The following is a 25534-nucleotide window of genomic DNA, read 5'->3' as shown; positions in this document are numbered from 1 at the left end:
TATAATAATAAATAATTACCAATAACAAAATTTATTTCTATCTTTTTGTTTTATACTCAGCACAATAACTATTTTTCTTTCTATGTACGTGATTTGTACAATAAAAACAAAGTAAATACTTTATTGCAATGAATAGTTACCGAATAGAAAACAAACTGTAATATCCTTAACTTTTTCATATTTTATATATACAATAGGCAATAGAATACAAAAATTGTTTCTATTTTTATATTTTATACGTTTGGCAACAAAAATAATTATTTTATGGAAAAAATAAATTTTAAAAAAATATACAAAGTAAATTATAATAAGTAAATCCCCATAAAATACAGGATGTAATCAGTTTAAGCATCTAAAAATTAACATTAACTCACTCCACAAATTCTGAGTGAATGTGTTTGAAAGGGTGGTCACCCTACAAGTACAAAACTACAGCATCTTTGAATAGCCCACAAAATAATAAATTGAATTAAAAAGAAACAGTAGATTGTAAAGAATAAGACCCACCCTCAACAAAAAATAAAATAACAAATGGCCCTTTTATCTATCCCGACTCAATGGTGTTTCACTACAGAACTCTCAATCTCAGTCTACTAACAGCTGCTCATCTGTACAGTTGATGGTGTGGCTGAGTACAGAGTTTATCTTTGTTTCATGGGAGGGTCCTCGGGAGCCCCGAGCCCATACAAGTTACCTGCAAACCAGATTAATGAACATAAATCTTTCATTGAAGGAATTTTTTTTTTTAAAGTTGGGTTCAGAAATACGAAAATGTAGCAGACCCATACCATAACGAGAATATATAGCCTTTTCAAAGGCGGAGGTAACCACTTCTTTCCTGAAATCCGCCTCCAATAGTTCTCCTTAAAAATGATTTCCTATTAAGAGACCAACTCCTCTTCACTGCCCTCCGCTTCCTCCAAGCAGCGATGCGGACATAGAGAGTAGGGAAAGTGAAGCAAAGTAGTAAAAGCAATAGCAATATGACACAAAGAAACAAGACATTGCGGAACCCATCTTTTAGGGAAGGATCTTTTTGCTCGGTCCATGGAACGCCTCCCACATTCATCCCGAATACTGTTAAGGGCACCCAAGATGAGGACAATGAATTACTACTCAGTTTTGATGGAAATGTGCTCTTAGAAGCAATTAACCGAAGAAATTTTTACCTCCAGTTACGATGGATAAAGGAAGGAATATTATTGAAAGAAATGAAAGATAGTAAAGCTTCTTGTTTATTTGCTCAGCCTGCCAACTGTCAAGACCAGCTTGGATTGCCGTGACACGATTGGCTATAAACCCAACATTCTCTTTTAATCTCCTAAGCCGCCCAATCAGTTCTTCAAGGGAGATGATGTCTTCACTGGCAAACCAAGTTTTGTTAGCACATTTTTCTTTGACACGTGGAAACACTTGCTCCCCATGTGCAATCACCTGAGTTACACAGCCCAAAGTAACCATAGTTAGCTTCAAAACAGAATGAAACCTATGTGTACTTGATTTCAAATATTAATGGCCTTCTGTCCCTCCTAGGAGATCCACCAAATCAATTCAATTGGGTATTGTAACCATCCATCCTATCATATTCATTAGGATATGCAGAAAAGATAGGGCAAATGTCGAGAAAAAAATTTCTGATACAACATATGTTAATGATTTCAAATATTAATGTCCTTGGTAAGCAATACTTACGCTCTTGGGGTGTTATGAGAAATGGTGGTCTGGCATAAAAAATTATTTCATCAACCAAGTGATATTGATAAGCATGGCAGAGATTTAGTCAGATTTGAGTCCAATTTTAGACCCAATAATTCTATTTTATTTATGAAAATCTCCTTTCACAAATAAAGTATTGAGTTTTCCTTTTTTTGTTTTTTTAATCCTCATGAAATGAATGAGTGGAGTCTAAGAAGCAACCTGCAGGAGGCGCTGCAAATTCAGATGCATTTTAGGGAATCTTCTGTCCTCCAGCATTTGTTTCTTTAAAGCTAAACCACCTGCAGTCAAAGGAAAGGGATCAAATTAAGACTCTTGAACAAAGAATCAGATGGGGAAGTTTAGGAGAAAAGCTGTGTTTTTTTCTCTTTCAGAAGAATTAGTTATGCTTCCCCAACCATTTATTTTTAGCGGTGTTTATTAAAGACTGCACTATATAAATGTATTTCAAGAATTCTTCATAATGTAATATAGTCTTTGAAGGGTTGAATACGCACGTTAGACTAGTAGCCATAACCTGTTTGATGTTCACGGTTCCAACGTTCATTGGAGTTGAATTCTCATGGAAGAAACAATCAAACCATAACTCTTCTTACCAAGGTTCATTATCATTAAGCCATCCTTGGAGATATATCTTCCAATGCATGCTCGATCTCCCCTCTTCAATTTTCTATTGTTGAAACATATGAGTGCTACACGGACTACCAGAAATCTCAAAAACTTAGAAGATAGAAGATAAGAAAAAAAAAATTAGCATGTAAGTTATGCTGCTAAAGACCAAGTTCCCTGCCAAAAGAATTAGTAAATTGGCATCAAGAGATTTGTTTTTCAAAAAAAAATAAAAAATCCAAGTGTTCTTCTAAATTTCAACTTGAAGGCATCAATGTGGCACTTCTATAACACCTGTGGGAAGGGTTGGTCCAAAGTATCAAAGGAATTCATGATACCAATAGAATTCCCTACCTCTACCTTTTGTAAGATCCCAATCAGGGGCAGAGCTAGGATTTTGCCCATGTGGGGGCAACCAAGAGTACAAATTTTTTTGGGGGAGCAACTAGGAGTGAAATAATATTTGTGGGAGCAGCTAAGAGTGGAAATTTTTTTTTTTTTGTGGGGGCAATAGTGGTAGATTTTGTTATCCACTGCTAAAATCTGTTACACTAGCTCACTAGTCCATAGACTTACAAAATTCTAAGGGGGGCAAGTGCCCCCCACAACCCCCACAGTAAATCCACCTCTGATCCCAATCCCTGTTAAAATAACTCCCAACCCATTGAATCAATAAGATTTAAGTCTCTGTTGTGTCAAAATCAGATGTGTTTTATAAAAATGTTTCACCAATCTATGTGACATCCCATTACTCTCTAAATCAAACTGGTCTTTTCACGATGCACAAATTATTCCATTTATGCTTCATTTTCCCTTTTTTTGTGACATGTAAGTTGCTACCCATTTCGTGCAATCCAAAATCTGAGTACATGATAGTTTTGCTTTCCCAAACATTTATTTTGATCATCCCACATATTTATGAATGTCAAAGAATTATTCAAGAATCTGCACACCTTAATATCTATGTGAAGAATAGCTCCTGTCTGGTCTTCTTCTCTGACGTTGGACAATAGCACGATACTAACAAAAGAACTGTCGATGCTTAAGTCAAATTCACAGTATATTGTTAGTTAAAAACCAATGAATCTATATCAGCAAATCTCACATTTATTTATAGATTTTAAACATGTCATTCTTTTTAGAGAATTTTCTTGTGGAGTTTTTTCTTTATGATTTTATCCCACGATATTTAGGGATCATGCTTATCATCTTCATCACAATTTCGGTTGTGTGCTTGGTCCAAATTTTGTTTTTTTTTATAAGTAAATTTTTTATTAATGAGAGGACTTGGTGCAAATTTCCAAATAGACATTCTCCTAAAATCCAATTTTACTTATCAAGACTGCTCTAATCTTCAATTAAAACTCTTGGTCACCAATAGGACAACAAAATCCCGGTCAAGATGATGGATCTTACTCACCCGCCTTCCAATCTTGAGCAACTTCCAATCCAATATATATATTTTTACACAAAGTCTCATTTTACCTGTCGAGGTTGCCGTAAGCTCCATCTGGTACTCTTGGTCTTCGATAGGACTGTAGAATCCAGCTAAAGATGATAGATCTTACAAACCCAACTCTCATGTCGAGATCTTGAGCAACATGCATTTCTTTCTACACAAATCTAGAAGTAACATATGTATGATCAAAATGAATTTGTATTCTTGCCCCCCTCTCAATGTTGTAAATTGAATTCGAAATCCTAAGATATTAGTCATACACACATTATCTCACGATTCCATGGGGCAACTGGTGTTTCTCTTAAAACAAGTCATTAATGACCATTGCCCATGTTTCTTAAGATGTCGCCCTCCTTTCAATTGTCATTGTGATGATGACATTGTTGTCATCCACCTAACTTGTCACACGAGATGATGTTTGATTTTCCTACTAGCTATTATCCTTATTCTTTAAGTATGGTAATTGCATTTCTTTCTCTTATTTCATGTCACATATTCTCTACTTTGCATCTCTATTAGACCTTAGGCATTTCCTGTAACTCTTGCTTGTTTCCTAATTCCCAATCAAGGTAACTCACACCTTTCTTTTTCAAATTTATTTTCCCAAAAAATAAAAAAATAGAACATCCGAGGAATAAGGATACTATTGAAAAAAGGATTTCATCTTAGGTGGGTTGGGGATGTAAATGAGAATTTGGCTACTAAGATATTTATTTTTTGATAGGCAATGAGATATTTATTTACGATGCCGAATAAATGCTAGACTGACTTTTCCTATGCATTCATTTGTTTCAAAGCTTTCAATTATAGGGTCAAGAACACAATTTCATCTCAATCGTACACGTGTCACATCTAGATCTATGTAAAAAAAAGAGTGATTAGGTTGCAAATTGCTTAGGATCCAAGATGGAAGACGAAGAGTAAGACTCGTAATCCTGTTAAATATGAAGAATATTAGATGGAACATAAGGCAATCCCAACAGATAAAACTAGGCCTAAGAAGAGCATCTAGTTAGAAATCAGCCCCAGGGGGCATAGCTTAAAGCATATAATTCATGGATGAGGATAAGCATGATCTCAAAGATCATGCGATCATCACCGACACCACTATAATGTAAATAATTCTACAAGGAAACGCCTTAAAGATGAAGACATGTTTAAAATCTATAAACAAAAGTGAGATTTATTTGTTTAATGTATTCAATTCCAACCAACAATATACTGTGAATCTGACTTAAGCATCGGAGGGTCTTTGACAAGTACCACACTAGTACCCAACATCAAAGAAGAAGACCAGAGAGGAGTTGTTTGTGGCGTCGATATCAAGGTATGCCAATTCTTGAGCAATCCCCCACAATGGTGTTTAATAAAAGTTGTATTTTACAAGCATATTCAAGAATTATTTATGATTTAATATAGTGTCTGAAGGGTTGAATCCAGACATTGAACTATCGGCCTTAACCTAGTAAATGGTTCTCAATGTTCTTTCATTCATTGAAGTACGGATTTTCCTCAAAGAAACTACAACTCTTCTCTCTAAGATTCATCATGGCAAAGCCATCCTTAAAGATACATCTTCCTTTCCACGCTAAATCCTCCCCTCACTTCCATTGTCTTTGTTTGGACCATAAGAGTACTCAATGAATTTCCAAGAATCCCCAAAAGATAAAAGAGAGAAGGTAGACAAATATTTAGCATCTAATTTATGCCACTCGAGACCAATTCTCCTAGTATGAAGTAGGCCTAAGATCAAGTATACCCATTGACGATGCTCAAATTATCTGTCAAGTATGAAAATGTGTCCAATTCACTTGATCCTATTTATTATAATTTTGCAACTACTTAACGAAGATTCATAAATTGGTGGCATAACAAACAAATAATACCCGAGGGAACTCTTTAAAAACTCTGCATCTCAAATTTTGTCAAACATGGAATTGGCATCATTCTTTAACTTGAAGCATTGAATGTTGGATTTCAATGCCAACTTCATCATCCTTCTAGCAATCTAACAGAGAGAATGCAGAGCCTAAGATTCCACCCATTGATATCAATGATTCATTAGAAAGGGCTACGTTTCTAAAGAACATTTCAAGGGATGAGCTTGCCACATGAGATGTAGGTCATTTGTAATATGAACGTCTTTATATGTTTGAGTTATTTTAATTGCATAAATCGTAACATTGTCCATAATCTTCATAGGCATGAGCTAAGCACTCGAGGGTACTTCTGAAATTTCGGATGTTTATGAGATTGTTAATTTAACCAAGGGCATTTAAAACATTATGCAATGATACCAGAATTCAAAATAAATCCCTTGAATGGGTATAATTAAAGTAGTAAGGACTGAATATTTTGTGGGGGAAATATGCATAATAAAAAAAAAATTAAGGGATTGGAAATGTATGTTAGTGAAGGTATCATGCAAGAAAAACAAGTATAGAAATTCAGAGTTGCACAATACAACCCTCCCAACCACACCTATTTGTGCCACTTACAATAGATCTTCTTGTTAGGTCCTCCAGATATTTAAGTGCCAAGGAATTTTTTATTGCTTCCTACCATTAAAAACTTTGTTTTCTCACATTTTTCAAGTTGGGTTGGAATTTTCAAGTTTTTTCCATTAGTTGTTTCCCAAAGCTTCACATTCGACATTTAGGAAGAAGGGAAATCTATATGATATGGCATTGGACATCCAATATGCATGGTAATCACCGAAATAGTGACTTGGGGAGTGATTCTGCCAGGACTAGTAACAACTGTCAACTTCAAAGTTAATCATGGGATGTGTCGTGGCCGTGCATCATTATATGATCAAGTTGCATCAGGGGGTAGTTATAATTTTGTTTTTAAACACTAAGGCGTGAGGCAAGGGATTTCACTAGCCAAAGCCTTAGAAGCACTAATTTTTTAAATCGATACGCAATTAAATATACGAAAATAAATAGAGAATTAAAATGAAAGATAAAAATCATGACAATATCTTGAAACAAAAATTATGACAATTCTTAATTCCAATTTCCAAATTTAATCAAAGAACCAAGGGGATGGCCAACGAGGGGGTTTGAACTCAAGACGTCTCCCTTTTTGGAAGGAGGCCCTGGCCACTACACCCAACACTCGTTGTTTAAAATCAAATTAAATTATATCGCATCTATAATTTCATATGTCCAACTTTTAAAGTTTTAATCTCTCAAATAGAAAACAACTCTTTGAATGTAACAACCACTCTTAATTAAAAAGTATAACAACATTAAAAGTAGAAGTAGAGGCGTAGGTTTTGCAAATAGAGAAACTAGGAACAAGGAAGAATAAAAACTAGTTGAAGAAGAAAAGCCAGAGATTTTAAGTAAATGAATGCAAGCATATTTGCTACAACACATCCCCATAATGCGTGCGCCTAAGTAAAAGGTCTCAAAAAGGCAATCCTGATGCATAAGCCTCTCAATGCCTCTTTAAAAAAGACGTAAGCCTTTGAGGGATAAGAGCATTTCCTTAAATCGTTAGGAAGTTTTAAGAAAGCTTTGCTCTGCAATTGGCCATTAAGTTTCTACCTTATACAAATATCAGCCATATATCAATATCTTGTAACAAGGAAAGAAAAGAAAACGGAAGTGTTGCACTAGGGTCTGCAGCATGTCAGAATTTGACATGTGTACTTCATCCCTATAGAAGAGTCCATGCAAAATAATCTTGGTGTGCTATGTGATAGATGCTTGCCTATCAAAATTAAAAAAGAAAACTATAGAAGATGGAAATAAGATTGAATTGCTTAAAAGAGCAGAAAGTTGGGCAATCAAGAAATCACACAATGAGCTAGCAGAGATGATGATGTTGTTAGGGCTGAGTTGAAAGTCTAAGAAAGATAAATTGCATACATCAACACATTCACAAAGTGTACAAGCAGCCCCAGTTGGTGATAAAATAAGGGAGAATCATTTGAGATGGTTTAGTCATGTGAAATGAAGACTAGTGAAAACCAATGAGAAGAACTTGTAGGTTGGAAGTTTGAAAAGTGAAGATAAAGACTAGAACGTACAGCCCTGCTTGGTAGCTCCGTAAAATGGTGTAAAAGATCAGAATAGTAATCCATTCCCACAATTTCAGATTTTCGTTTGCTTTGTTCTACGATTATTATATGGGCCCACCCATATTTCGATGCAAAACACCACAATTTTAAGGTAAAAACTCGAAATTCTTTGCGGGCAAAAAGGTCCTGCAAAACTTTCCTAAAACAGAAAACCTTATCTATTGAGATATTTCAATTCCTCTCCTATTTTCTCCTCTACTCTACTCTTCCAGGCGGTTGCGAGTCTCTCTCTCTCCTATGACAATGCTTGGATTCTTATCAATGGAGTCTAATCAAGAAACCCAAGAGGAAGGAGGGATTGAGTTAGAGTTGGATTAGGAACGTGGTTTTTCCAATTCTCTTGGTAGAGTGGACTTCCGAAAGAGGTATTTGGAGGCAATGGAGTCCAAGTAAAGGTTGGTAATGGTTCTCTAAGTTGGGGTTCTTGGGAGAGAAATGTGAAGGTGGAGATTGTCCTAAAGAAATTAGGACTTAAGGTTTGGAATAAGGTATGAGTTTTGGTTCGATGCCATTAGTGAGTTATGCTTGTATGTGTTTATCTGTGAGTGACTCTGTAACAGAGCTGCCATGAAGATTGAAAAGAAGATAAATGGACGGAGATTGAAGAAGAAAGAAATTACTTGTTTTAAAAATTATTTTAAGAAAATGAAGATTTTTTCTTTTAATTTTTTTTTTTTTAGATTGAGAGAAGATAAATGGAGAAAGACTGGAGGAAAAGAGAAGTCACTTGCTTAAAAAACAATTTTAAGAGAATGAATATTATTTTTAAAATTATAATTTTTTTTTGGCGTTTTCCTTTCCCAACCAAGAACCCCGAAAATATTACAGGAATTTTTCGGAATTAAGTACCAAGCCACTTTATCCACAAAACACTATAAAAATCCGTAAACGTAAAACTCCATGAACACAAAGTTTTGTGTTGACAAACTTTTGCAAAGCAAACAAGCAGGGCCTACATGAATTAGTTTTGAGAGTGGACTTCACGATGATTGAACTATTGGAAGACATGGCTTTAGATAAATTGAATGGCAATATCTATTCAATCAATTGTAATAGTTGGATAATGATTTGGCAATGATGATAAACATGAATTTTGGGCTCAAGCCCGAAGCATTGGTTCAAGTATTCCACCCCCATAACCATAAGGATGGAATACAATCCTAGCTTACCCACCAAAAGATGAAGAGTTGAGTCGGGCACTCACTTTTGTGTTTTCTTTTACGCTCAGACATTGATGAATAAGCTTACTAGTTGGCTTGAAACAATATAGATATGGAACTTTTGTGCATAATTAGTTTTCATCACCAAATCCTCTTCTATGTTGTTCCACTACTTGAAAATATAAAAATATATATAGAGAGAAGAGCTACCTATGAATTCATCATGGAAACGACAGGAAAGGGTGGAAGGCAATAAGTTTGAAAAATCAAGAGATGCCACCAGCCAACAAAACATCAAAAGCACAAAGTGAAGAATCTACATGCGTCTTAAAAGTAAATGTCTTATATTCTTTGTAACTAAAAAAGAAGAACAAGAGGTGAACCAAATCAACATGATGAAATATAATGGGAAAAAAAAAAACGATCAAAAGAATTCATTAAGCAGATTAAAATTGATATTTGATGGCAATTACCTTTATCCAATTCGAGCTCAACCGAATCCAACTCCATCTCAAGTTTGGTGACTATATCCTGAAGGTGATCCATATGCGTGTCAACAACATGAACAAGAAGATTTGAGACCGTTCCAGGAACTGGATTGTCAGCCTCCTCAGAATGATTCATTGTCAAAAGAAACTCAAGAACATGTTCCCCAATTACAATTCCATTCCCCTCCTTCTCCTCACCCCTAACAAGACTTGGACTCTCCACACTTGGAATTTCCGAAAGAAGAGATTGACCCGTAGGCGAGAAACCCAATCTTGGAACACGACCCAAAGACACGGTGATCACTGAATTCTCAGTGATTCTTGCAGCAATCCTGATTGTAAAATGACTTGAAGTGGGTCCGGGTGAATTGACCCTGAAAACAAGGGCCCCATCAACATGCCCACAAAAGGGTCCATTGCTGACAAGCGAAAGGATGTCTTGGAGTTTTAAAGGAGGGCAAAGAACATCAATAAGATATTGTGCGGACAATGAGAGTTTCTGATTACTCCTTGGAAGTTCAACATGATACCAACAGAATTCTCCACCTCTACCTTCTGTAAGATCCCATTCCTTGTCAAAATAACTCCCCAATCCATTAAATCGATAAGCTTTCTGTCTCACGGCTCCAGGAAAACGGGTTCGAAAGTGGCGAGTTTCCCTAAGAGGAAACTCTGTGGAGGGTTCTCTGTCCATTTCCTCAACTTCTCCACTTGTTTCTTCTTGATCCAGCTCCATATATATATGTACAAAGTTCAACAAAAGTATCTCCTAATTCTTGTCAATATCATTCCAATGGTCCATCCAACTTATTAAAAGATCAAATCTTGAAAACCTTATTCCAAATCTCCAGAGCCTCCAACCCAAAGTTTTGAATAAATTTCATGTTTCTGTAATGGAATGCTAAGCAATCAAATCTAACATGATTAATTTCTAAAGTAGGAATGAAAAAGATAATCTCAAATCAAAATGAATTTGATCAAAACAAGTAAGACCCACGTCGAGAAATCAAAAACTCATATCAAATCATTGACCGAAACCACAAAACTTCATCATCCACTAAGATTTCAAATCTCAACCTTTGATCCAACCCTTAAAATCCCATAAAGATTCAACCTTTTAGCATTCATAGAACCCCAGAACCAACCATTACAACAAATATTGGCAAGTCAAATACATTATCAACCAAAAACCCCAAAAAAATAAAAAAAACCATAAGAGCTCTTACCTCATTCAAACCCTAGAAAGTGATCAAACATCTTCCAAAATCCAAAAAATTCAATTAAGAAGAAAAAGAGGATCATTAGAAAAGTAAAAGAAACTATAACAAGAAAAGTACAAGAAAGGCAAAACCGTTCAAAACTGTAATTCCGACGGCGCAATTGTATCCCTTTCTTCGAAGTTGCCCACCATCTCTAATAATAAAAAATAAACAACTAAAATTAATGTTGAAAATATTTTAAAACTTAGAACCCCATCACCGATCACGTCTTAGTCTTCCAAAATTTTCTAAAATAGATTACTGGCTCTAAATTATTTTTTTTATAATTTTGGATGCCCTTTATTTAAAACAACTAGAATCGATTATTTGATATTTGTTGTTTTGAAAATTATTTGCTAAGACAATGAACTAATGACTTGATGTCACATGTATTAAATGAGTAAAAGTGATTAGTCATTGAGAAATTTTTTTGAGTAATTTAAGTATTTTATTTGTATTAACCTTTCAATACACATGGCGTTGTGCCATTGGTTCACCAGCTTAGCACATAACTTTCATAACAACAAATCTCTGATCAAAATTTAATACAGGAACAAACCAAGATGTTTTAAATTTCTTGATATGATACTCTTTCTTTTAACCTTCACTTAAAGTTTTCAATCTAGGATTGTCAATGGGATGGTCCCTAAGGATCTTAGAACCATAACAATCAGTTTTAATTCAATTCTGATTCTTATCCATTCTAACTCTAATTTTAAAATAAATAAAATCTAAATCACTAAAAATCATAGGTACCCATCAATTTGGATTTTCAAGAATCGAATGAAAAAAAATGTATTTCAAATCATTATAAAAACTATTTTTTCTTTTCAAAAAATTAACTTATTATTAAGAAAGTATTAACTTAGCTATCATTTGTTATACAAAAGATACTAAATAATGATTTTTTTTTTTAAATTAAAATTTATCTTAATTAAAAGTAATAATTTTTTAGAAGAGAACTTAAGTTAAACTCCAATCGATTATTTATATGAAAATTTGAAGAATTTCATATATAAAATATATTTATTTTGAAAATAAAAAAATATATAGGATGTTGTAGATATAACATTGGAGTTAAAGAGTATAGACATTTTGGTGGACCATCGCACAAACAGCCAATTTGATTGTTGACTTTTAATTATTAGATGGGATAAATATTTAAGTCATTAGATCTGATTAATTTTTCATGATTCATGATTAGTTATTTATTTGATATTTTTTATACTCAAAATTAACATGCATAGTCCACTAATCAAGTTATATTTAGTTTTCTTTACATTTCAACAATATATGGTGCGATTAGTAGGCCCAATTGAGTGTGGTACAAAACATTTTCGGTGAGGGCATCAAACTTGTATAGGAATCAAAATTGTACTTTCCATTACAAGTTGTTCTTGAACAATGCGTAGAAGATGTTACCTCACCTCCAAACCCATATAACGATACTGATTCTCTTTTTAAATCTTACGAAAAGACTCAAAATTATGATAAGTTTGCTAGTCAAAAGATCCTCCAACAATCAAGATAGAAAAAAAAAAAAGTCGCCATTTTCTGACACTCTCTCCTTGACGTGGCATGGGCTAAAACCATAAACTTTTATCCCTCAAGGTACACAATTATACATCCCCATAAATATGTGTAATTGTGAATCCCGAATAAAAGAATCTATGGTTCTAGCACATGCCACATCAGGGGGCATATGAGGGAGTTAGAAAATCATTATTCTACAAAAAAAAAAAAAGGATTGAAAATGTGTCAAAAGTCCTTTAGCATGTTGTAACTCTTATCTATATCATTCTTAATTTTTCTTTCTATTTTGATTTTTTTCCTTAAAAAATTCACGAAATATTTCCTATGGTCTTTCAATTTTCTCTCATTAAGAAACTTCCTAAACTTATCCATAATCATTCCATGCACAACTTTTATTTCTAATTATTTGAGTCAGGGGCAGAGCTAGTAAGGAGTCAGTGTAGGCAATTGCCCCCATAGAATTTTAGATACCCCTGTATTTTCAACTAATTACATTCTCTATTTTCCCTCACCCCCCTCAGACAAGTTGACACTTGGCAGGTCTTAATGCAACTCACTTATGTAATGGTGGACACATGCACCCTCAAACTTGCATGTTGATGTTGATCCTCCCTCAAAAACTTATAAAAATGTTAAAAGACTCAAACCAATGCTTCAAAACATACCTAAATGTCAATGCTTCAAAACATACCTAAGTGTCAATAGAGTGCTAACTTTAAGTCTTAACCTAACGATTGTAACAATTGCATTGATTCAAACAATTGTAATAGTTGTTTATATTTATAATTAGGTTCATATAAAATCCTAAACTAAAAAAACAGAAATCTAACAAAAAATTTAATAAAAATTGAGAGAGATTCTATGGGCACCCCAATTTTTACTTATTCCCAACTATTCATTCATTTTTTTACTTTTAATTGGGGTGAAAATAAGTAACAGCTAGGGTGCCTATATCTACTCTGTGTTTTTACCCAATGACAATAATGACTAAAATCATGGGCTATAAGAGTGTGTGTGGGCTTAAGACCTTTAAGGCCCTTAATGGGCATTAAACCCAATAATGATCTGTTGGCCAATAAAGTTTTTTTTTTTTTTTTTTGAAAGGTCAATAGGGTTAAGACAGACTCAAATCAGTTACAACCAAATAACCAGGACATTACAGGCATCGTGATAAATAACAAAGACAAGGTCGCTAGTACAACTTAATTCAGTAAAACCTAAACTATTCTGATAGGAAGCAAGTATGTTGGTAGTCCTGTTGGCCTCTCTAAAGACGTGGGTGAATGAAACTTCGTTGAATCTATTGAGCAAGTTCCTTATAACAAGGACCACATGAAGAACACTCCACGGGGGGTTCCACTTACTTTTCAGGACTTGGATAGCATGCAAGGAATCAAATTGGATCTGAATCTTAGAACATCGGTTAGAAGTTGCTAACTTGATCCCATGGAAAATGCCCCGGAGCTCATGGGAAATAACAGAGATAGGAGCTTCACATCTAATAATAGCCACAAAAACTTCTCCTTCACTGTTCCTAATGATTGCTCCAAACCTTATTCTACTCGTGGAATAGGAACTATCTGAGTTAATAGCCTAAATATCTCGATCTAGTTTAGGCTAAGTGCAAAATCTACTTGGCTTGTGGACAAAGCTAACCTGAAGGTCCCAAGCATGAGTGAAGACACGATTCAAATAAGAGTTTTCAATGTCTTCTAGTAAACCCTCGAAGTTGATCCAAATATCTTCAACAATCTTGCAAATAATCGACTCTGGATCTAGGCATTTATTTTGATAAATTCTATTGCAACGCTCTCTCCAAATGTGGTACATATAGGCACACACAACCACTTGCTTCACTTTTTGAATAATCGACTTCCCTTTGAAGTTTTCAACAGCCCATTCAATTTCTTCAGCCCAAGTACCGGAGACTCTTCGCACGAGGTACTTTTTGAGAATACTAGCCCAGACACACCTCGAAAAAGAGTAGCCCCGAAAGATATGATTTAAATCCTCATCTTGCAAGCTACACAAAATTAATTTGGACCTAACCCAAATTCCACAATTAGACACCTAGACATAGTCTATAATAATACAAAAGACACCACAAAATAAATTTGCACGACGTAATTTTGTACTTGAATATGTAGGATCCCAAATCGAGATGTCATTGAAATTTTCTTTATCAAAAGCAGCTCTTTTAGAAACTTCCAACCCTGTTGGAACAAATTCTTTAACGAATTTGTAAAATCTAGTTTTAATAGAGTTTGGAATTAAAATTTTGCAATTGAATGATATTTATGTGGATGATCTTCTCAAAAATAAGAAGGGGCCATAGATGAATTTATGATTCTGGCTCACTGTTCATATTAATTACCAAAACGTGAATGATAACGAATTCGAAGGTTGTTAAAGTGAGTATTTGGCAGGTTTGAAGTGACAATTTCACTTTAAACCACCTGCGAAATAGTCACTTCATTCTTAATTTACTTCTAACGAAAATGTTATTGTTCACGTTTTGGTAATTAAAGTGAAAAGTGACCGGAATCGTAAATAACTCATTTTCAGCTCACGAAATAGTAATTCACCCCTAATTTTAAAACAAGGTCTTAAGCATTATTATAAAGCCAACACCACTCCCCGATTCTTGATGCTGTTAATAGAGTCCCTTATTGTTTATTATTATTATTATATTTTAAAGTCATTGTTTTTATAATATTTTAAAAGATAATTTAAACAGTTTAAAAAAAAAATTCTAAAATATTTAAGTGGAGTTACTGAGGTATAACATTGTTACTATCTTAGTTCTTTTATCTCTATGAAATAAACGCCATTGTGAAAAATATAGTAATATTAAAAGTTAAAATTTAAGAGAAAATCAATTGAGATGATTTATTTATTTGCAATAAAGCCCGATTAATATGCAATTGGAAATGTTGTGCCCATTTAATATTTTAAAAGAATAAGAGAGAGATTTGAAAAAAAACTTATTTAATTTAACTGAGCCAAATTTAGTAAGTGACCGTGCGGAGCACCAACTAATAATCCCCTGATAAGTGACAAAATACTAACAACGAAAAAACAACACTTCAAGTTGAACTACGATTCTTCAACATAGAAACTTGATGAAAGTCATTAAATAAAAAAAATAAAAAAAAGAGTATATCTTTATATCTTCGAATATCTATTTTATTTTGTTCATATAATAAAATTAAACCAATTACTTTTGAAATTTAATTTAATTTATGTTATGATGCCAGAGCATGGTTTCAAAACTTGTCCGAGACCAAGACATATCGTTCGAGTCATCTCGATATCAGTCATGGACGAGATAGATGGGCAAGTCAATTTTTTGGAAGAGATTTATAATTTCATGTTCATTTTTTTATTATTTTTGAACGAGACGTCTCAAACATATCGAAAAACTCATCTGAGACGACTCAGTATCTAACATGGACAAGACGCAAAACCAAGTTTTACAATCATGTGCCAGAGTCTCATTTTTTTAAATCATTATCCAAATTGGGATATTTTTTATTTTTGAATTTTTTTTTTTTTTATCTTATCTAATTCTCCTATTCTTATGTGAAGGAAATTTATAGATGGAATTTTTTTTTGTTCCGGTCATGAAAATGTGGTTGGACCATTTTAGTTTTTAACCATTTGGGTCCTGTCATTGGCATTTATGACAAGCCACCCATTATTCGAGCCATAGATGCTACATGATGGCGATATTATTATTATTATTATTAGAAGAGTGGTGGTAGTACTAGATAACCAAAATATGAATTCCCATCACAAATGCTTTTATTTTGAAATTGGATTATAGTTGATATAGATGCTATAGTGACAAAGTCTCATTCTATACAATGTGATTTTGATTCAAATCCATATCATAATGGTGTGGTAACAATGTAACATCACGACCCCATCATGGCACTTTGGCATGAAATGTAAATAACAGGTAAAATTCTTTACCTTACCCCCATACTTGAATCTCGATGAAAATCTTTCTCCTATTATTGCAAGAAGTCTTAAGATTGGGGGGGGGGGGGGGGGTGTACCCTATCAAAGTTTCTTTGATGATTAAAGTTAACATGAAATCCTAGGGAATTGAAATAGAGAATGAGTTAAAAGTCTTTTACTTGGGTGATGGCCTCCCTATCTATTGATTATTGATTTTGAAGATTTTCTGCTATGATATTAATTTTGCTATATTTTTTCTGTGCTATTTCATTTGTAAGAGTGATTATTCCGCCAAAACTACCTTCAGCCGAGTGCTTTAAGTTAACCATGTGTCACTCTGGTCGAGTTCTCTCAAGGACTCAGAAGAGTTGACACGAGGAGTTTTCAGACCAATTCACTTGTTAGCTAAGACCATTATTATGCATGGGTAAGTAAACACATGTCTAACTTGATCTAACTCATTCTCGGGATTCTACGCACGAGAAAGTTTTTTTGTTGGTTCACGTCATTGAGTGTAATTATGAACTTAAACCATAGAGTTGGATTTAATTCTTGTCAACATTAAATTACTAATTTTATTAAAAAGAGGTTTAATTACCGAACAATAAAAGAGGGTATACTTTATTTTTATTTATTTATTTTGTAAGATTTAAGAATTGAGGTTCTTACTTTTGGGGGGTGGGGGGAAGCAAATAGAGTTACTAGACTCAACTCGGGTCAAATTTGGATCCTATTACGATAAGATAATGGGCCAAGTCAAATATCAGTTCCTCGTACAATATCAATTTAGTTTGGGTCGTTGGCCCATGATCCGATTTTCCAGATGTGAAATTAAAAGGGAATTTACCAAACTTAATTAGTCTAGAAGGCTATGGATGATTAGAACCGTTGGTTTTTATGATCATCAAAATGATAGTGAGCTGTCCACGGAATTTATTTTCCCATCGAAAATTTTTCCAAAATTAATTTGTATTTACTGATCAAATTAGGTGATTCGACTAAGATTTTTAATTAAAATAATATGAACAAGTAGTGTTAAACCCACCAAGTCAACTTGGTATGTATCTGATGTTATATCAGAGATTTATTTTTGGAAAAAAGTAAAATAATAATTTTAATTTCAAATATAATGGAAGGATGATGATTTTGATATTCAAAAAATTAAAATATTATTTATAATAAAAGCAAAATATTTCAAATCCCTAAGAGTTTAGAATATTTAAAAAATCTTATTCTACATACACAATGTGAAAAAAGTCCAAATTTTACAGCTCTGATCAATCAGATTTCGTAAAATTTGACAGAAAAAGGGGTCGAATTTTTCATTGTCAATTTTTTTTTTCAACAGATCAAAACTGTCAAATTAATAAAGGATGGGAGAAATTCGACAACTTTAAACCGTCAAATCTACGAATATCTAGAATTTTGACTGTCCTTGACTGTCAAAATTCAGTTTCTAAAATTCGTGGGCCTTGGCCCATCAATTTTTCTATCAAATTTTTTAGTTTTCACGTAGTGATCTTTTCTCATTTCATTGTATTAATCTACCAAAAAAATCTCCCAAAAGTCCTCATAAAAAGATTTATATTACTAACTTGCCTTGCTCCTAAAAAAAAATACATCCTAATAATCTCTTTACTAATTCTATTAAAAATACAAAAGGTTTTCCACCTAAAATTCTTTTGAAAATTAAATTAGCCGTATACTCTAAAACTCTTTTACCAAATATTACTTGGTACCAAAATTTCGTGATTGTAGAACAAAAATAGAAAAATAATGAACTAGATATGATCTCCTTCACGAGCTGAAAAATTCCTTGCTCTAAAGATGAGTCGTGATAATCAGACAACGCGTCCTAGAACATACGCCCCATCACAAAATTGTAGATCATTTGTCTCGGGATACATAAGAAAAAATTTCTATGTATCTTGAGATGAATGATCTACAGTTCTGTAACGAGGGCGTAGAGGGGAAGTATGTCAAAGGGGGCATCAGCAAATCATTATACTTTAAAGATTTAACCGCATCCAAGCACAAATTCAATTAGAATCGTGATAAATGCACGTGGTCTTGGTACGTGACTAACTTACCAAGGGCACAGAACCATAGATCGTTTTCATGAGGATACATAGGAAAAAGATGTGCGCTTATGTACCCTTACCACATCAGTCATGTATCAGACTGCGTGTATTCATCATTATTCTTTCAATTATCCAAAATCTCATAATGCTTTGGTAGCATCAACAGTCGGGACTACGGAATCAAAAATCACTTGCACATACCCATAGTGAGAGTCAAACTGCTCAAATCTAGGGACAGTTGATGCATGAGAGAATATGTCAATCGCCTATAATACTAATCTTTTACTAAATGTATTCCCTATGAAGCCTAATTGATGTACGATAATACATCCACAATTCCAAGGTAATGACACACTCTGTACTCAAATTACACGATAGTCTAAACTGATTTTCATAAAAAAAATATTAAATATTACATTAGAGTTGCCCTAGAGTGATTGTGCAAGACATTGCTGTCGACTTTGCGTTGATGTGGAGGTATGCACATAATAGTTTATGCTTCCACTCGTATCTCGAGGAAATGAAATGATGGATTGCCTGTGTTGGACAGACATTCAACGTCGAGTTGGACTGTCCAACCTTTGATTTTTAACTTATACCTCAAAGAAAACAAATATATGGTTATTTGTGCACTACCGCGTCAACTTAGTGTTGAACGTAGTGTCCAAGGCAGGTAAAGTAGCATGACTCCGAGGAAAAACACATATGATTTTGTCTTCCATTCACACTTCCACATCAGCTCCATGTCAAGCCCCGTGTGTTATGGGTATTCACTTTCTTAATTTGCATTTATTCTACACTTATTTATGGGTATTGTTTAAGTGCAATAACATCAGCTCCATGTCAAGCCCCGTGTGTTATGGGCATTTACTTTCTTAATTTGCATTTATTCTACCCTTATTTATGAGTATTGTTAAAGTGCAATAAATACACTTTGGAAATAAGCATATGAGGGTATTTTGGTAAAAAATAAAATTTGAACGTGTGCCATAAGGGCACATATTAGGAAGACCTCTTATTTATAAATAAATTTTTATGAATGAATAATGATTTTCAGGCGCCCCCTCTAACATATTTCCCTTGACATGGCATGAGCAAGAACCATAGATCTTTTTCCCTGGTATACACAACTGCACATATTTATGGGGATCTTGACATGCATGTGCAAGAACCATAGATCTTTTTTGCTTGGGACACACAACTGCACATTTATGGGGATGTAAAGTTGTGCATCCCAAGGAAAAAAAATTTGTGATTCTAATCCATGCCACAACAGGGAGTGTATGTTAGAGGGGGGCATAAAAAAATCACAACTCTTTATCATTTAGTAAATATCCATTCCTTGAGTTGCCCACTGATTGACCTCAGTTACAAGTATCTTTGTGACCATAGGGATCATGATTGTTCTGTTTTTATATTGAACTTGATTAGCAATCTTCTTCAACCCTCTCTCTCTCTCTCTCTCTTTCTTATGTTAATTTATTGAATCATGATTTTCTTACTCTCCCCCCCCCCCCTCCGACATACTTCCCATACTCTCCTGATGTGGCATGTCTTAGAACCATAGATTTTTTTTTTCTTCAAATACACAATTGCACATCTCCATAAATATATGCGATTGTGCATTTCGAGGAAATCTATAATTCTAGCACATGCCGCGTAAGGAGAGTATGTCGGAGGGGGAGTCAAAAAATCATTATTCTAATTTATTTGCATAATTTATTTCTTAAAACATTTTTGTTAGTGACCTTTTAACTTGCTTGCATTGACTTCTATGCAGAGTCACTACATAAGCCTCTTATCATTTATCCTAGAGTCTTTGGATATTAATAATTTTGACATTAGAAGAGTATGTCGGAAGGGGAGTCAAAAAATCATTATTCTAATTTATTTGCATAATTTATTTCTTAAAACATTTTTGTTAGTGACCTTTTAACTTGCTTGCATTGACTTCTATGCAGAGTCATTACCTAAGCCTCTTATCATTTATCCTAGAGTCTTTGGATATTAATAATTGTGACATTAGGATAATTAAGGAATCAAATCAAATTTTGGACCCCACAATATTACTCTCTATCTTTAGAATTGCCACATTATTTTTTGAAAAAATTATTTAAAGGATCTTAGTAGAGGGATTTTTTCTATATAGTTTCTTAATAGTCTAATTAATAAACTTTTCTTTTCCTTTCTTAACAGTCTATGGACCTAATCTCCCACATTTCTCATGATTGAATGTCCTAACCCTTCGAACTCATTATTTTTATCTCAAAAATTGGATTTTTGGCACCTTAATCAAGTTTCAGAGACTCCATTATGTTAGAAAAGGATTTAAGAAGGAAGAAGAAGTCATTTTCAAGGGTATTTTCAAATTTTATGAAGATGTATATAAAAACCTTGGATTTTTTCACTTTTTTTTTTCTTAATTTTTTGGATGAAAATCGATCAAGGATGATTCTTTTAGATTGAAATCATCTAAATAAGTCATTATCTCAAGTTTTTAGTCGATCTTTCAATAAAATTGGTGAACTCGATGATAACTAAAAAACCGTCGAATTCAACAAGAAATAAAAAGTGGTGAACTCAACAGTAAATAAAAAAGGGGTGAGTTCACCAATAATGAGTGACTATGAAGATGTATGTAAAAGCCATGAGTTTTTTCAATTTTTTTTCCCTTAGTGTTTTTGGATTAAAATCGATCAAGAATGATTCTTTTGGATTGAAATCATCTAAATAAGCCATTATCCAAGTTTTTAGTCAATCTTTCAATAAAAAGTGGTGAACTCGACAATTAATAAAAAACGTCGAATTCAACAATAAATAAAAAGTGGTGAACTCAATAGTAAATAAAAAAGCGGTGAGTTCGCCAATAACAAGGGACCATTAAGACATAAAAACTTTAAAAATTATTATAATAATTTATTTACATACTTTATAACTTAAAACATTTTTGTTAATGACCTTTTCCAAGCTTGCATTGACTACTGTGCTGAGTCACTATCTAAGCCTCTTATCATTTATCCTAGAGTATTTGGATATTAATAAGACTCGTGTTGGAGTGATACAAAAAGGATACAGGAGTGACACAATGACGTGGTGGCGTGCATATAACCATAGATGCTTTCCACGAGATACAAGTAAAAAGCATCTACGATTATGTGCGCGTCACCACGTCATTTGTATCATTCCAACATTAGTGTATTAATAATTGACTCTTATTTCAATTTGACATTAGGATAGGGAACCAAATCATATTTTGGACCCCACAATATTACTCTCTATCTTCATAATTGCCACATTATTTTTTGGGAAAATTATTTAAAGGACTTTTTCTAAATGAAGTCTCTGAAACTTGATTAAGATAGTAAAAATCTAATTTTTTTGGATGAAAACAATGGTTTCTTAATAGTCTATATAATAAATTTTTCTTAACAGTCTCTAGACCTTATCTCCCACATTTCTCACGGTTGAATGTCCTAACTTTTTAAACTCATTGTTTTCATCCAAGAATAGGATTTTTGGTATCTTAATCAAGTTTCAAAGACTCCACTCTATCATAAAAGGATTTAAGAAAGAAGGAGTTTTTTCAAGGTTTTTTTTTTTTTTTTTTCAATTTTTTTGAAGATGTATGTAAAAATCTTGGGTTTTTTCACTTTTTTTTCCCTTAGTTTTTTGGATGAAAATCGATTAAGAATGATTTTTTTAGGATTAAAATCATCTAAATAAGTCATTATCTCAAGTTTTTAGTCAATCTTTCAATAAAAAGTGGTGAACTCAACAATAAATAAAAAATGGTGAACTCAACAGTAAATAAAAAAAGCGGTGAGTTTACCAATAATAAGGGACTGTCGAGACATAAAAAGTTTAATAAATGTCTTATCAAGTTATCGTGTAAAACTTGTGTACTATTTAGAAATAAATCCCTTTTTTCTCTGTTAGGACACACCATTGATATAGTCGCACCAAAATCTCTCTCTCTCTCAACATTAATTTGCCATGGTTTAATGCGGTAGAGGCATTCAGTTGCAAGGAGAGGGAGGTCACAAATTCTAAAAGTATCAACAAACCCTAATCTTACTTATTATTAAAAAAAAAACAGGTCGTTTCTACATTGTGATGGACACTGTGTCCAACACTGAGTTGACAAGGCAGTGCACAAATGATCATATTTTTATTTTCTCGACATACAAATTAGTAAATTAACGATTCTCTATGCACTATCAGGTCAACTCAGTGTTAGGCAGTAAAGTATTTTCCTTTAAAAATCTCAATTTTTTTTTCTTTCTTATCCATTCCACTCATTTTGATCATTAGAGTACTTTTGATAGGTACCACCATCAACTTGGAGTTCAAAAATACTAAATTTTCTTAATAATGGTGACGATCAACGATATTGTGGAATGAAAACGATCAAATGGTCTGGCCCTTGGGTAATCAATCTACCACAACAAAGTCTCTTAATTAATCAAGAAAATATTTACAATATATTTTGATGTTGAATTTTTTTAACGATGGATGATCGATAAATTCATCCATAAAAGAAAAATATTGAGGAGTACACATCAAGAGGTCCACTAAGTCGATGTCTTGGATAGCAACATTTAACGTAATATGATGCGAAGTGAAGTGTGAACCTATTAAAAGTGCGGTGGAATCTTCATAGTTAGAAAGTCTTCGTCTTCATAGGTTGCTTAAACGTATGGGAAAATCCTGGGGGACTTTTTTTTTTTTATAACTACGTTGATGTGATAGCCATAGACTCGTTTCCTCGAGATACGACAAAAGCATCTACAGCTATGTACGCACATCCACGTCAGAAATGTGAGTCTCGCAGTAAATACAATTGTCACGCCAGCATTACTCATCGGCATAGTAACTAAAAAGGTAGTCTGTACAGCTGGAACACAGGGTGTATCCCGTGGAGATTCGAAACGAAGATATTCGGGATTTGGAATCTCCCCCTTCGATGAAGGAATCCTCCTTCATGCTTTTCTTCCATGAATCACTCGTGACTATTTTCAAAAGGACAAACAAGTCCTTCTTGACATTGCAAAGTGAAATCAAAGTAATCCTTCATGTTTAAAGTCAACCTCTACACATGCTGGTCAACAAAACGGTGGACCCACCAAGCTCCCCATGTGATCCCTGGCGATCGCGTGGTCAACAATTTAGAAATTTGACAAATATGATATCGATTTTTTTTATATGTATGGATTTGATTAAAACAGCCATGCAATTTAATTATTTTGGAAGAAAAAAAACACAAGACTTTTGACTTTAGGTGTTCGATCACAATTAATAATTCGATGAATTATTTATGAATTTGTTAAATTATACAATGATCAAAAAAAATTAATTTGTACAAAAATAATGATTTATACCCATCAGGGTGTGATGTAGTGATAAGAGCTTGAGGCCCCAATGGGGCGTGCATTCAAATCCTAGCAGCCCCACTTCTTGACTTAAAAGGTGGGTGGTTGTGTGGATCACCAACATCTAACCTAGTAGATTTAGTCTTGACGGACATTGTCTATGAGCTTATGGATTAGATTTCAAATTAGATATAACACTTGGGCCCTCAACTACCGGGAGGGTCAATGAGTCAATTTTGAGTTTAGTTTCAAAATAAATGGAATCGGAATTATCCAAAATCACGGGTACCTATCGATTCCATTTTTCAAGAATTAAATGAGAAAAAAGTATTTCAAATCATTGTAAAAAAAAAAAAAAATCCTTTAAAAAAATTAATAACTTAATTATTATTTGTTATATGATAAAAATTAATGATTTTTTTCGAGAATAAAAATTTATCTTATATAAAAATAATAAAGTTTTAGAAGAGTAATTCATTTTAAGCTCTAATTAGATAATTTATATGAAAAATTGAAGAATTTTATATAATATGCATTTATTTTAAAATAAAAAAATACCTTAAATCATCTATAGTATGAAAATAAATGACAAAATAAATCGATTCCGAGTACTAATTGGATAGAACTTAACGGTTTCGATTCCTATCAGCTCGATTTCATTTTATACCCGACTCTAATTAATTCCAATAACAAAAGATCCGGAACCAGGGTTTTTTATTCTAATTTCAGTTCGATTTTGGTTAAATGGGTATTCATTGACATTGCCAAACGACGTACCACTGTATGAAAAAAAAAAAAAGATTTATTATTTATATAAAGAAAGTTTTTATTTCCACACCAACTTTTACTAATGACATCCAATTGTGTGCATTTCTTTGGTGATTTACAAAGAAATTAACGTGGTATTAGCAAAAGTTGATGTGGCAATAGCAATTCTCTCGTATGTATTATTCATGATTTATTTAAATTTAAGATTGAGTAAAATAACAACAATAACAATAATAATACGGAAATTAATAAATGATTCATATTGTGTTATCTCAGACCCACATGTTATCATCTATCCTTGATTCTTCAAGGATTCACCACATATATAACGATTGTTCGTCAAGGCTGTGGACCGGTGACTCAAAGGCTTCACTGTAAAGAATCATTGGCTGTCAAGGATGTCGACTAATAGAGCAATTTCTTCTCCATCAATCTCAATCATAAGTGTTGGATTCACAACTATTAGTCAAGATAATGGACCCTATAATAATAAATAGGCAGTATTGATTTTTAAGATAGTTTATAAGCCTTCAATTATTCTCTTGAGGACTAGTATTGTTAAAATATTCCATATATATCTTGAAAACTGCATTCGAAAAAACAAAAAACAAAAATGATAAATGGATTGACACCAAATATTTAAATTATATGATTGTATAAGGATGAATTCAAAGATGAATACTGTAATGGTGACTTGATAAACAAAATACAAAAAAAAAAAAAATCCTCAATACATGGATGACAATCGATATCAGTTTAATTACTTGACTAGCAAATTTAATATATTTATATTCTTTTTTTTTTCTAACTAAATAAAATTTCAAATAAAAAAAAGTTTATGCATGCATTATAAAAGAGTGTTGAACTTGAATCATTCGAAGTTTTTGTTGAATAACATTAATGCACTCACTTATCAGGGGTTGAGACAGTAAGATTGATTAGGTTTGCTCCTTAGGTCATGTCTTCGAATCTTTGTATGCTCCTATGCCAAAAATGTGGATATTTAATGTTGTACATGTGCCGGATGGGATGATATGTA

General features: G+C 33.2%; 1 protein-coding gene across 3 annotated transcripts; it reads right to left on the bottom strand.

The window, feature by feature from the left end:
* Positions 1-336: 336 nt before the first annotated feature.
* Positions 337-11121, bottom strand: LOC147406888 (uncharacterized). Of its 3 annotated transcripts, none has more exons than XM_086435228.1 (6): positions 9508-11121; positions 2313-2417; positions 1918-1997; positions 1170-1434; positions 789-1077; positions 337-694 (listed from the first exon to the last, which is right to left on the bottom strand). In XM_086435228.1, exons 1-5 carry the CDS (start codon positions 10256-10258, stop codon positions 812-814), a joined length of 1467 nt encoding a protein of 488 aa, XP_086291354.1. In that variant the 5' UTR covers positions 10259-11121; the 3' UTR covers positions 337-694; positions 789-811. The 3 variants fall into 3 exon arrangements, with proteins under 3 accessions (XP_086291354.1, XP_086291355.1, XP_086291357.1); XM_086435229.1 differs by having other exon boundaries at positions 2313-2408; XM_086435231.1 differs by lacking the exon at positions 2313-2417 and having other exon boundaries at positions 9508-11114.
* Between the last annotated feature and the right edge of the window lie 14413 nt (positions 11122-25534).

The sequence above is a fragment of the Akebia trifoliata genome, chromosome 3, assembly GCF_017979445.1.
Source record: "Akebia trifoliata isolate Shusen 1 chromosome 3, ASM1797944v1, whole genome shotgun sequence".
In the NCBI taxonomy this organism is placed as follows: Eukaryota; Viridiplantae; Streptophyta; class Magnoliopsida; order Ranunculales; family Lardizabalaceae; genus Akebia; species Akebia trifoliata.
Note: the sequence above shows the minus strand (reverse complement) of the source record. Positions and strands in the feature narration are given on the sequence as shown.